General features: G+C 39.4%; 1 protein-coding gene across 1 annotated transcript in view; it reads left to right on the top strand.

Moving 5' to 3' along the window:
* LOC131157552 (FIP1[V]-like protein) overlaps positions 1 to 12,501 on the top strand; it is a 30,883-nt gene extending 18,382 nt beyond the window's left edge. The window contains exons 8-9 of the mRNA XM_058111793.1: positions 7,084 to 8,758; positions 11,179 to 12,501. Coding sequence (XP_057967776.1) covers positions 7,084 to 8,758; positions 11,179 to 11,745 — 2,242 coding nt within the window. The 3' untranslated portion in view covers positions 11,746 to 12,501. The remainder of the gene's footprint in view (positions 1 to 7,083; positions 8,759 to 11,178) is intronic.
* The last annotated feature ends 1,439 nt before the right edge of the window (positions 12,502 to 13,940 follow it).

Genomic DNA, 13,940 nt, shown 5'->3' with positions numbered 1-13,940 from the left:
AGTTGCAAATGAGGTGTGAACTGCAAACTGAGAAGGAAGAATATAGGCTTGGTCTTAAATTTCCACAAAATTGTCTAAATTTTGTCGAAATATTTTCTTTCCACCATCCTTGAAATCGAAATGGCAGTCAGTTTCTGCTTCACAAAGTTTCTATCAAAATTAACTGAAATTGATATTGATGTCAAAATTTCATTGAAATTTCCATAGTTTTGTTGCCTTGAAGCTTCAGTCAAAAAATATCAAATTTAAGACCTTGAATATGGGGATTACTTGCAAACTTTATATGGAGAAGACATATTATCATGTGTGTTGGGATTTTCTTATTTTTATACGATGGAGATGAAGGGATTGGGGAAGAGGTAGAAGAATTGGATCTAGAAATGGATCTCTACCCATATATTTTCCATTCTTATATATGGCACTCCTTTAGGCTCCATTTGGAACTTAGAAGACATTGAGGAAATGAAGGGAAAATATGAAGGAATTCACTTTTTCATGTTTGGGAACTAAGGAATATAAAACGTATAGTAAATTAATGAACAAAATTTGATTTTGCATGTTACTAGTGATTGGTTTTTCTAAACTTTTTTCTTATCCAGAAAAAAAAATTCGTATTTAAACAAATTTTAATTCTTAATTGTATTTGATAATTAGAGAAAATACAATAAGAAATTGCTTTCTTGTTTTCTTTTCCTTTACTTTTCTCACATAAAATTTCTTGATCCAAATGGAGCTTTAGTGCTCACTGTTCTAGGGCCTAAGGCAAGGGAACCCCTTTTCTCGACTCCATTTTATTTTGGTTATGGGGTAGTGAGAAAAATGTTGTCCAAAACAGAGGAAAGTCGTGTGATCACAGGGTTCGAAGTGGCGTGGGGATCCCTTCTTTCCACTCCTTTCTTAATTTGAGGTGTATTTCACTGTGTCTTGGCTCTTGAAGCAGTTTCTGGTGGAAGGTTAATCTGGGGAAGTGCAAGTTAATTCCTCTTGGGGAAGGAGTGGAAGTGAGTTGTTGGCATTCTTTTTCAGTGTAAAGGGGGGACATTGCCTTATTCTATTTGGGGTTACTGTTAGGGTTCAAGTTCAAAGGCAGATGGATTTGGAAGTCTGGGACCTAGTGGTGGAAAGATTTGACAAAAAATTAGCAGGGTGGAAGAGAATTGTCTTTCAAAAGGGGGGAGAATAACACTTATAAAGAGTTCTCTAACCAATATACCAACCTACTTTGTCTCTCTTCCCTCTTCTGAGTTTGGTGGCCAGAAGTTTGGAAGAGATTGGATGATAGGGAAGATTTTTGTCATGTAGTAGTGGAACTGAGTCCAAATCCCATTTAGTGAGGTGGAAGGTGGTGAAATAGTCAGTTTGTGATGGAGGGTTCAGAGTCAAAAAGCTCCTGACTTACCATAAGGCTTTGTTGGAACAATGGTATGGAGATTTGTGGTGGATAAAGAAGAGTCATGGAGGGGAGTGGTAGAGGCTCAGTTTTGGAAAACTTGGCTTTGGCTATTATTGGAATTCGTTTGGTGGGAGTAGGCTCAGTTTTGGGGTGGACTATGGGCCTGGAAGGAAAGGAAAAAAATTATAGAACTTATTCCTCTAAAAAAATTTTGGATCACATTGAGGGAAAGGTGTTGGTCAAGGTGTGGCAACAATTGGCATGTGTGAGGGAGGCCTGGGTCACTGTTGAAACATGGCGCTTGAGTTGCTGTGGTTTAAAGGATTCAATTAGCACTTCCACTGCTTGCTGCAACTTTTTGGTACAGTGGCAGGCACTCAGTCCTACAATTGGATCAACAGTCGAGTCGCAGTGTATTAAAATTTGGCACATTATTGGTATACAGAATAGGAGTCATCAATTTGTATATTTAGGTACACATGCACAGTAGTAGTACTGATGATTCCTCTTTTAAGGTGATGGAATTTTTAGCTTTTATTTTGTGTTGCATTTTCTGTTTCCTTTCTAAGAATGAAGTTGAGACAATTTTCCTTCATTGATCTAGTTGCACTATTTATTTTTATTTTTTTTGGGACTGGGTGCGGTTGATTCTTTGCTTTGATGTTACTCGTCTCTTTCCCTCCCCTGGCAGTTCTTTTCTTTGATCTCTAATTTATCTTCTAGGGTAGCTTGAGGATGCTTTTTGTAATTGGTATATATTTATATTTGTATGCATGTTGTCACGGGCTAAGCTTGTTCAGGGCATTATGCTTGCCTATGACCGCTTATCTCGTGTGTTTGGGATGGGTTTCCATCATGTAAATACTAGTGTAGGGTTATTTTCTAGTATTTCTTTCATTGTAAGCCAAATAAGGCAGTATGACTCCTCGGTCACTTTGATGTTTCCTAGTGCTAGAGTGAGAATGGCCTAGAAAGCTCTTTAGGGGAGGGTGAGTGTTCATCAATCATTGTAAAAACTCACTAGCAATTGTCAACGTGCTTAGCCTACTTGCCTCCCTCGCTAAGTACAACATGTCAACGGAGGATTTGTTAATGAATTACGTTTGCTTCAATATTTACTGCTTGGTTGCCACGGCTTTCATGAATTGATTATAATTTCCGCTGCTATCTGATTGAATGTTAATGAAAGTGTTCCGTGGATGAATGTTGGTAAACAAAAGGCTGGCTAGTTAAGCAAGAGTGCTTTAGCTAGCGCCGCACGGCCCTTCACAACGGTGTGAAAAAGGCGGACCGTGACATTTGGTATCAGAGCCCAAGTCGGTGACACTTGGTGAGAGCCCAAGGTTGAGTTGCTACGTGAATTCGATTGCCTTCGTTGTTGGGTTTGGAAAGCTTTGGTAAGTGACCATGGCACCAAACAATGCTGAGAGGATCAGCGTGCTGGAAGCACAGGTTGAAGAGTCAACCAACACTATGGCCGCGGAGGTGGCCCAGATGAGAGAACTTGTTGATGAAGTGAGGGGATCACAAAAACATCAAGCAGGTTTGATAGGCGACATGTCAGAGGACTTTCGCCACACTGTGGAAACTTTGCAAGCCCGGATGGCAGATCTGGATGCAAAGGTAAATGTGATGGTTCTTGCTATGGGGAACTCCAACACTCCGGGAGTTAGCAAGACCAAGGTGCCAGAACCCAGGACGTATGGGGGTGCCCGAGATGCCAAGGAGTTAGAGAACTTCTTGTTTGATGTGGAGCAGTACTTTCGCGTTGTGAGGATGGCCTCAGAACAGGCAAAGGTGGATACTGCGACCATGTACTTGGTTGGTGATGCCAAACTGTGGTGGCGTACCAAGTACAGAGAAATTGAAAATGGAAGCTGTGTGATTGATAGTTGGGCAGACTTGAGGAGAGAGCTTAAGGCCCAATTCTTTCCTGAAAATGTTGAGTATAATGCAAGGAGAAAACTGAGAGATCTCAAGCATACGGGTTCAATCAGTGACTATGTGAAACAATTTTCTGCTTTAATGTTGGATATTCGGGATATGTCGGAGAAGGACAAGTTGTTCTATTTTCTAGAGGGGATGAAACCGTGGGCAAGAACTGAACTTCATAGACAAAGGGTTCAAGACTTGTCAACTGCACAAGCGGCTGCAGAACGCTTGACAGACTACGCTGGTGATGAGACCACTTTGTCCAAACGGTTTGGCGGAGAGGGAAACGGTGGAAAGTCTTTCAAGAATGGCAAACCCAAGAGTGGGGGAGCCGACCCTAGTTCATCAACCTCACAGGAAGCTTCGTCGTCTCGAGGGTTCAACACACCAAATGGAAAGGGGAAGAGTAAAATTGAGTGTTTCTTGTGTCGAGGTCCTCATAGAGTTTTTGAGTGCCCTCACAAAGCATCACTTAATGCCTTACAGGCTTCCATTGTAGAACAGGCAGTGGAAGATGATGGGGAAGAGGATGAAGCCCCGAGGGTGGGTTCAGTGCGGTTAGTGAACGCATTGGAAAAGCAGGCCAAAATGCCGAAAGTTACACGAGCAAAAGGGTTAATGTTTGTGGACTTGAGGATAAATGGGAAGAGTACTCGCGCTATGGTGGATACGGGGGCTACTCATAATTTTGTTTCGCAGTTGGAAGCAGGAAGACTCAACTTATCCTTAGAGAAGGATACAGGACGCGTGAAAGCAGTTAACTCTGTAGCCCAGCCTACTCTGGGAGTAGCCAAGCAAGTGGTGATAAAGCTTGGACAGTGGGAAGGTCATGCGAATTTCACAGTGGTGCCATTGGATGACTATCCAGTCATTCTAGGAACGGAGTTCCTAATGGGGACGAGGGCAGTGCTGATGCCTTCGGCTGGTTCCCTGTGTCTGATGGGAGATCACTCGTGCATGGTGCAAGTCGTTGCAACGAAAGGAGACGAAGGGAAGTCCCTTTCAGCCATACAACTCAATGAAGGATTGGGTCAGGGTGAGCAGACACGTCTAGCCACGGTGGTGGTAGACAAAGAAGTAGGCCAAGTGCTGGAGCCTACGCCCATCCAAGCGGTGTTGGATGAGGATAAGGAGGTGTTGCCGGATAAGCTGCCTCACAATTTGCCTTCACGACGGACTGTGGAGCAAGAGATCAAGTTGTTATCAGGAGTGAAACCACCTGCTAAAAGGCCATGTTGGATTGCGCCTAGAGAGATAGTGGAGTTGGGGAAACAGCTTGATGAAGTGGAAGCGGGATGTGTTCGCCCTTCCAAAACACCGTTGGGAGCATCGGTGTCGTTTCAGAGGAAACATGAAGAGCATCTACGGAAGGTGTTCGACAGGCTGAAGGGAAACAGTCTGAATTTGAAGAAGGAGAATTTCTCTTTCGCTCGGCGGAGCAACAAATTCCTTGGTCAAGTCGTTGAACAAGGTCGTATCCGGAGGGGTATGGAGAAGGTAAGGATGGTTCAAGAACGGAAGATCCCCACGACAGTGAAGGAGTTGCGTTCCTTTCTTGGCCTTACTGGATGCTGCAGGAAGTTCGTTAAGGGGTATTCGCGGAGAATGACTCCAATGACAGGACTACTGGGAAGGTATTATTGGCCGCACACGCGGGATGATGTGGTTGATTATACCAAAACTTGTCTCACTTGCCAACAAGACAAGGGGGAGCGGAAGAAGTATGGTACTTTCATGGCCGCACCAAAGTACTGTTCGGCAGAGGGGACGACACAATTGTTCCTTGTGACTATTGTGAAACTTTGGGGTTTTCCCCAAGTTATTATTTGTGACCAAGATTTAATGTTCACTGACAACTTCTTAACAGAGTTTTTCAGGATATTCAGGTCACACCTTGACATCTCTTCGAGTTATCATCGACAGACAGACGAACAGATGAAGAGATTCAGAGAGCTACTAGATGAGTACTTGCGCCATTGTGTCAATGACAACCGGAAGAATGGCGTGCAACTACTTGATGTGGCTCCATTCTGTGGCAACGCCCAAAGGCGCTCAACAACCAAAAAGAGCCCTTTTGAGCTTGTTATAGACCAGCTGCCGCTGTTACCTCACACAGTGGGCGAGCCGTACAGACGAAAGAGTCCTAAGGCATACATCTTCACCAGTGAAGGGAGACAGAATGCAGACTTTGCCCAAGCCTATCTGGATAAAGCTTCTAAGCAGATGAAGAAGTGGGCAGATCAGCAGAGAAAACCGCAATTTCATGTCAATTGCCTCAAGCCATTCAACGCCAACACCAACGACCTGAGCAGAAGTCAGTCAAACAGCGTAGAGTTGAAGACAGTGCAACCTGACAGACATGATGTTGAAGAGATCCTTGCAGGCAGAAAGTTCATATCCTCAAGGAAGAAGCGGCAGAAGTTCCTAGTGAAGTGGAAGCGCCTTGATGACAAAGAAATCAGCTGGATTTCTACGGAAGATTTGAAGCCATTCGTGGACAAAGTTGAAGTGTACCTATCGCCAAAAGTCTACGAGGCCGTCGACCGCATAAGTGGGGGAGAATGTCACGGGCTAAGCTTGTTCAGGGCATTATGCTTGCCTATGACCGCTTATCTCGTGTGTTTGGGATGGGTTTCCATCATGTAAATACTAGTGTAGGGTTATTTTCTAGTATTTCTTTCATTGTAAGCCAAATAAGGCAGTATGACTCCTCGGTCACTTTGATGTTTCCTAGTGCTAGAGTGAGAATGGCCTAGAAAGCTCTTTAGGGGAGGGTGAGTGTTCATCAATCATTGTAAAAACTCACTAGCAATTGTCAACGTGCTTAGCCTACTTGCCTCCCTCGCTAAGTACAACATGTCAACGGAGGATTTGTTAATGAATTACGTTTGCTTCAATATTTACTGCTTGGTTGCCACGGCTTTCATGAATTGATTATAATTTCCGCTGCTATCTGATTGAATGTTAATGAAAGTGTTCCGTGGATGAATGTTGGTAAACAAAAGGCTGGCTAGTTAAGCAAGAGTGCTTTAGCTAGCGCCGCACGGCCCTTCACAACGGTGTGAAAAAGGCGGACCGTGACACATGTGCATGCCTTGTGTTGGCAGGTCCAGGTTTGATGCTTTGTATATTTCAGTTTTTATGAAATGATATGGATTTAATGATGCCCTTCGATTACTAAATAATATTTTTGGAAGATTATTGTGAAGTGAGATGGGTTTTATGAGATGCATTTTGATTACTTAATAATAATTTTGGAAGATTATTTTTTAATCTTCAATCCACACACTTCTGTGAGGTAATTTTTTTGCTGATCCCAATCATTTGATGTTGACTAATTGACCTCAATTATTGTATTATTGTTAAAAGTTGTTAGTTGCTTTGTTAGAATTGTTGCTTTATGTATGTTGAACTTCTATTGGAGTCACCTATTGATTAGTTTTCTTATTTTATTTGGTATGGACAACCTAACCTCCGTGTAAAATTGGCAGCATAGAGCCTATAATCCCATTTGGTATCAGTCCGATAATTTTTCCTTTCTAGGTTTTTTTTGGGCTCTGGTTTTGTAATTTAGTTTGTGATCTGTCAGTGCTCCTAATACCTATATTGTCTTGTTGGCAAATCTCTCCTAACATCCTGTTTGTAATGTATATGCTGCAATTTTCCATATTTGGTTTAGGAAACTTCTGCTGTTTAATTGATTTGGTAAGGGTATGTAGTAGTTATTTGATATTTTAACTTTTAATATCTTATTTCAGGCAGACAAAGGAAAGGACCCTCGAAGGATCACCCCAAGTTTCTCCTAGTCAAAGCTCACAAGATAAAACATCTCCTGATGATAATCAGAATGAAGAATCACTTGAAAGCATTGATGGTAAACATAGCCCACCACTATCATCTCCTGTCACAGTCGGAGCTGCTGGGGAACAAAGCGATGAACATGAACATAAAGTTGATGAGCATAGTGAGCAAATTCTGGCTGATGGAGGCTCTCAAGTGGAAAGGGGTGACACAAACATGGATATAATCAATGCAGATGGTACTGACAACGATGAACAATCACTTCATTGTTCAAAGAAACAAAAATTGAGTTCTCGAGTTGAGCAACCTGTACTTATGGAAACAGATGATGTGGAGGACCTGAAAGGTACAAGAAGTACTGAAACCAGCAAAGCAAGATCTGGAAGCAGTAAAGATTATCAGAAGTGCCGTGATGGTACTGAGGATGAAGTTGTACAAGACAGACACTCTACACGCAGTGGGAATGTGAAGAGACACATTGATGAAGATGAACCAAATATTCGGAGGCATGATCGGAATGCAAAACTAGAGGTGGAAAGAAACCGTGCAGTTGTGAAAGGGAGGGAGGAATCTTATTCCAACACTGCCCATCACTCATCTATTAAAATTGAGGCTTTTGATAGACGAAGGGAGAGGGATATATCTGATGGGGCTTGGCAAAGGAGAGATGAGGATCCACATAGCAGAAGGATTAGAGCTGAAGATACACGGAAGCGAGAGCGTGGTGATGAAATGGGATCTAGGCACAGGGGTAAGGGTCGAGAGAGTGAGAGAAGCGACAAAGATGAACATCTTCATTTGAGAAAGCAGGTGGACAATGGGAGTTGGAGGGGACACCGGGATAAGGAATTGGGATCACGACATAGGGAAAGAGATGATAATTTGAAGAGTCGATATGATAATGTGGATGATCTCCACAGCAAGAGAAGAAAAGATGAGGAATATCCAAGGAAGGACCATGCTGACAAAGACGACATCTTGTATGGTTACAGAGAAAGTACTAGTCGTCGAAAGCGAGAAAGGGATGATGTTTTAGAGCAGCGGAAGAGAGATGACCAACCAAGAATGAGAGACAATATTGACGACCTCCATTCTGTTAGGCATAAAGATGACAGCTGGTTGCAGAGAGAAAGGAGTGAGAGGCAGAGGGAAAGGGAGAGAGACGAGTGGCATAGGCTCAAACAATCCCATGAAGAAAGCATGTCAAAGCGGGAAAGAGAAGAAGGACGGGGAGCAACAAGGAGCGGGCGGGTAGCAGAAGATAAAGCATGGGTTAACCATGCAAGGGTGAAGGATGAGTATAATGGTTCTGAAAAAGACTACCAAATGAAAGACATAGGACGGCATGGTGAGCAGCTTAAGAGAAGGGATAGAATTGAAGGTGAAAGTCTTTCACAGCACAGGGGACGTGATGATGCCTATGCACGTGGAAGCCAATACACTAATGAAGATAGGAGATTGAGGCAGGAAAGGTCAAACACTCGCAGTGATCGCATGGATAATCAAAAGTTGCAGGAGAAAAAATACAAGGACAATACAAAAAAGAGCAGAGATTATTCTGAGGGTGGTGACCACAATGCTGTGGTCCATTCAAGGAGAAACCAAGAACACAGCAGCCACATAAATGAAATGGTACGTTCCAGATCCAGATGCTTAACATAAATCATGTAAAGACAAGTAAAAGGGCCTCAACGGAAGCTAAATTATACTGTACGTTTAGTGTTTCGATTGAAAATGGTGCACTATTAATAACATCACAAACAGATTCCCATTATTTATTACTAGGTTTCATTAGTTGAATGACCAGCGATTTTCCATGGCCTGTCTGCTGTAGGGCTGTTCCAAAGATTGTTTATTTTATTTTCCTGATTAAAAGAATTCTGATTCATGATTGTTTCTGACCAAAGGGGCTCCCATGGAAAACCTTTTGCTTCTATCAAAGAGCCTCTTCCTTTTTTGGATGTTTCTAAGCCAAGTTTGAAATTGTTTGCCTTTAGTGTTCAAATTTGTATCTGATATTTCAGTTTGGTTATTGAATACTTTGAAGAAAATAGCATCTAGTTTTCACTATTTCACTATTTGCATCTCATTTGTGCATGTGTTGTAAGGTTATGAAAGGTAGCTGGAGCTATGTTACATGCATTCAGGTATGGATAAGTGGTGCCTGTATGTGTCTTGTGTCAGATCCATCATATTTCCAAATATTAGCATACTTGAACATTTCCAAATTTTTGATTATCGGGGAATTAATCATGTATCTAGAGTTTATTTTATTAAGTTAACCTTATTATCAAATATTAATGTGAACAAAAATTAAAAAAAAATTAATTTCATTTATTTTGTTTTAAAAAAAATTTAGTGACTTGGTGCATAGGAGAAAGATCAAAATGTTGGTAGCGTATGGCATAAATATAAAATTTAAGGTCTTATTATTATAAAAAATTGCTGTAAATAGCCTGAAGAGCCTAATGAGTATGATGAGAGAGAGGTGGTTGGAGAGGGTTGAGAATGATGATGGCAAGGGTGGCAAAGGTGATTTTCTTCTTTCTTATTCCTTCTCAGCGTGGCATGTCTGTGGGAAGATGTTTTATTGATCGGTATCCTGTATGCTCTTGTTGCCATGTTGTGTGTACCTGGGTACCTCCAGTCAAAGTGTCATATCAGTATATTCAGAGGACTGCAGTACCTTCTTGAGAAATTAAAGTTACATGTGCTGTTGGATTGTGTTTCTGTTCAACATGATGAGAATGTTGTGTTCTTGCTTAGGTGAAGGTTTCGGTGTCACTGCTGTGACACCTGGACACAGGGATTATCTTTAAAAACTGGGAATGGGCTAGGCTTACTAGACTAAATGTCTACTTGGTATTGTAAGCATGCATCTCTGTTTTCTTTTGATTCTATGGATGTCCTTCAACTTTAATTTTGATAATAACTGAGACATTTCTTGCACTTTTCTGGTAAAATAAAAAAAGAAAATATCTTATATTCTTTGTATCCTTGCTACTTAGAGAAGGATAACATGCAAAATATAAACAGGAATGGATGTTCTAATGTAGCTTTAATTCAAGAAGACATTGGCCCTCGTCTGTGGTTTTTTGTTAAGTTTGTGATGCTCGCAAGTTTGTGATGGCCCTTTTCCTGGCATGAATTATTATTATTAAAAAAAAAAAAAAACAATTTTGTTAGATTGAAATTTTTTTGTAAGGCTTACCAAGTGAAATATATAATGCTTTTACTTTACATTGTCTAGACGTTGACAATCTTGCTTGATTCCCTGCAGTTCAAACTGGAAATTTCAATTAATTGTTCTTTAAAAAAAAAAAAAATTATACGAGAAAATTCTTGAAGATATTTAAATCTGTTAGTAATTTAGTTGCAGTTGTGTCACTAAATCTGTGATTCTGTGCATGACATCTTATATGTAACATTAATTTGGGCATGTCTGTGCCTAGCTGGCATTGAGGTAGTAATATGGTCACTATCCTAGGTTTTGGTTTAGGTTCGCCTATTTCTTTTTGAGGGCTATCATGACAATGTATTCACCAATAAAAATAGAACAAAAATAAAACAAAGGTGCCCCTTGCATAGTGGACTCTAAATGAGAGGAAAAAAATGGTGCATGTCTGACTTGCTTATGAGTGTAGTATGGTGAATTATATATTTTTAGCTATATCATTACCTAGGGTTAAAAGTTAAAGCTAATTTGATTGAGGATATCCTAGCCCACAACTGTTGACAGGATGGAAGCTATTGATGATGATCAAATGTAAGCAATTTCACTATTAATGATGTTTTGTTTTGTTTTTTTTTGGTTTTTTGTTTTAATATCAGACAATCATGTTTTTGGATTAAATCTTGTTGTTACCCAACAATTTTATGAAGTGTTTGATCTAGACTTTGCTGTTGCCCAACAATTTATGCTGCTTTCCTTATTATTATGAAACTTCATTATTTGTGGTTTTCTAAGCTGTTCTCTTATGGATCAACACAGGAGGCTTCCCTGTAGAAAGGAGGTAATTATTTTTTTTATGACTGTTTTGGCAATTGTTTAGGTTAGCTTGAAAGGCAGTGAGCAAGGAAATAATGTTCATGAGATTCTGGTGCACCGTCACTCGTCCAGAAAACAAAGGGAAGATGCTTCTTCAGATGATGAGCAGCAAGATTCCAGGAGAGGGCGGTCAAAACTGGAAAGATGGACAAGCCACAAGGAGAGAGATTATAGTATCAACACCAAGTCATCGTCTTCCTTGAAGCTTAAGGAGATTGATGGGAATAATAATGGTGGGTCTTCCTTGGCCAGTAAACTTTCAGATGAGTCTCTCAAGACAGCTGAAGCTGTTGATAACCAACTTCCCTTGGCTGAAGAGAGAGAAACTGGTGATTTGGAGATGAAGGATGCTGATACAAAACCAATGGAGGATCGACACCTGGACACTGTGGAGAAGCTGAAAAAACGAAGTGAGCGGTTTAAGCTTCCCATGCCTAGTGAGAAGGAGACCACAACAATCAAAAAGATGGATAATGAAGCACCACTACCTTCAGTACAAGGTGAGGCTCCTGTGGATTCAGTGGTCAAGCCAGAACGCCCAGCTCGGAAACGAAGGTGGATCAGTAACTAAATGTGAAGCTGTCAATGGAACCGTTGTTATATGGCTGAATCGCTTCTACCATGTCTGAGCAGCAGATATTTGCTTGGCCCACATTCCTATGATGTTGAGTGGGAGTGGCCCTGCGACGCTTCATATTTAAAATGGGTTCAATTTGGTTCAAGGGATGCAATGTACCTCAGTAGTTATATAATCTTGTATCCTTGCTGCCACCATGTACTATTTAATATTGTCTGTACATACTAGTCAATGTAACATTGAATTGGTCATTGATGGTGGCCTAGAATGCTTTTCACTTCCTAGCAGGATTATTTCTTGTATTTCTCTTGAGGATTGGACCAGCATGGGGTGTCATGAGGCTCATGTGCAAAACGAGGGCAATTCCTCTGTCGTGAAGGTTTGTGGTGCAGGAGCCGAGCATACCGTGGCTTCAAATTTTGGCAGCCAGGCAAGCCTTCCTGTTCAAAGACAATCGAAAAGCAAACCAAATATGCCAGGTGCGGAAGGAAGAAGTTTATGTTGTCTGGCGGAGACAAACAGCCTTGAGTTTATTCATCCATGTGATTATTGGATGATCCGGGCATTTATCTGTATTTTGTATCCTGATTAGTCTATCAATTTTTCCCTCTTTTTTTTTTTTTCTTTTTCCTTCAATTTTTAGTTTTAAGTTTATCTGGCTTCAAGCCATAGGCATGATATGTTGAAACTTCCTCTTGCTGGGGAAGACACAGTTTCACAAGCAATCAAAGAAGAAGCACTATAGTTGAATTTTCTTGTGTTTGGTTGAGACTGCATTCTTGCTGGGTCAGTGATGAGTAGCCTAAGCAAATGGTTTTCTTGATGATACAGATTGTGACTTTCAGGCATACATTCAATGCATTGTGGCTTTTCAAAACTTGTAGGCACTGCAATTTGCTAACTCTACAACTCCCTCAGTGAAAATGTCTTGAAATTTAAAAATTTTATCATTGCAAAATTACATTGTAAACTTGATATTTTTGTTTTCATTTCTCCTCTGTTTTTCTCGCACGGCGCTTACTCGTGATTTAAGATACCTATAACCCATTTTTCAAATTTAGGTACACTAGGCGTTCGATATATATTCGGCATAGAGGTTCTATGAGCATGCATTTTTTTATTTTATTTTATTTCTTAGAGAGAGAGACATGCCAATGCAAGAATGCCAAGAAAATTACCTTCTTAAAGGGCAGAAAGAGGACAAAATGGACAATTTCCCCTTTTTTTTTTTTTTTTCTTGATGCATAATTTAATTTTCATTTAACTATTTTATGCATTTGTCTAATTTTGATTGCAATTGCTTTCATTAGCCTTGGAGAGTTATATCTTCAACAATATTTCTATGTTTATCTTGAATAATTATCATTTTTTTAATCGCAGAAACTTGTATTAATCATATAAATTAACTTCAGGTTTTTTTTTTTTAAATAGCTATAGCTAATATTAGAAAATAAAGTTGCCCATTTTAAATTTATATAGATTTTTTTTTAAAAAAAAATCTAGCATAAAATTTAAAAAGGACATAAATTTTTTATAAATGCATTAAGATTATCTTCTAAATTTTTAGATCATATAATGATAAATATTAGCTGCACCATTTAAAAAAATATTTATTTTTTATATGTTAAATGTGTCGAAAAATTAAAAAAAAAAGAATATGGTAATGGAGCATCGTGGAAAATGTTAACATGTGATATGCCAAATTATTTTTTAGTATGAATCGAGCATATTTTTGGACAAGTACATAACATACATTCTCAAATTTTTATTTTTAGTAGTATTTAATATAAAGAGAAAATATAATAAAAAAATGTGCTAAACCTTCTTTTATATATATATATATATATATATATATATATATTTTTTTTTTTTGAACTAAAATCTTTGATCTAAACGGACCTATAAGAATGTTCAAAGAAATTACTTAAATGAATTTCTAAAACAATCGACAAAACCTATGTATTGTATTGTGTTCTATTAAAAAATAGGGCATTTCGACATTTTATGTAAATAGCATATACTCATAATTTAATTAATTTTTTATTTTATTTTTTGGTTGATGGTAATATATTTTCCCATTATATATTGCTTCTTATCACTCGAATTTGAGTTAAGTAAAAACAATGTTCTCCACAACATTTGGTAGTTAAAAATAATTTTTCAAAAATTATGAGATTATGATAATTAAT

This window comes from Malania oleifera, chromosome 6, assembly GCF_029873635.1.
Source record: "Malania oleifera isolate guangnan ecotype guangnan chromosome 6, ASM2987363v1, whole genome shotgun sequence".
Lineage (NCBI taxonomy): Eukaryota > Viridiplantae > Streptophyta > Magnoliopsida > Santalales > Ximeniaceae > Malania > Malania oleifera.
The sequence above is the reverse complement of the archived record's forward strand: the minus strand, read 5'-3'. Positions and strand labels throughout refer to the sequence as shown.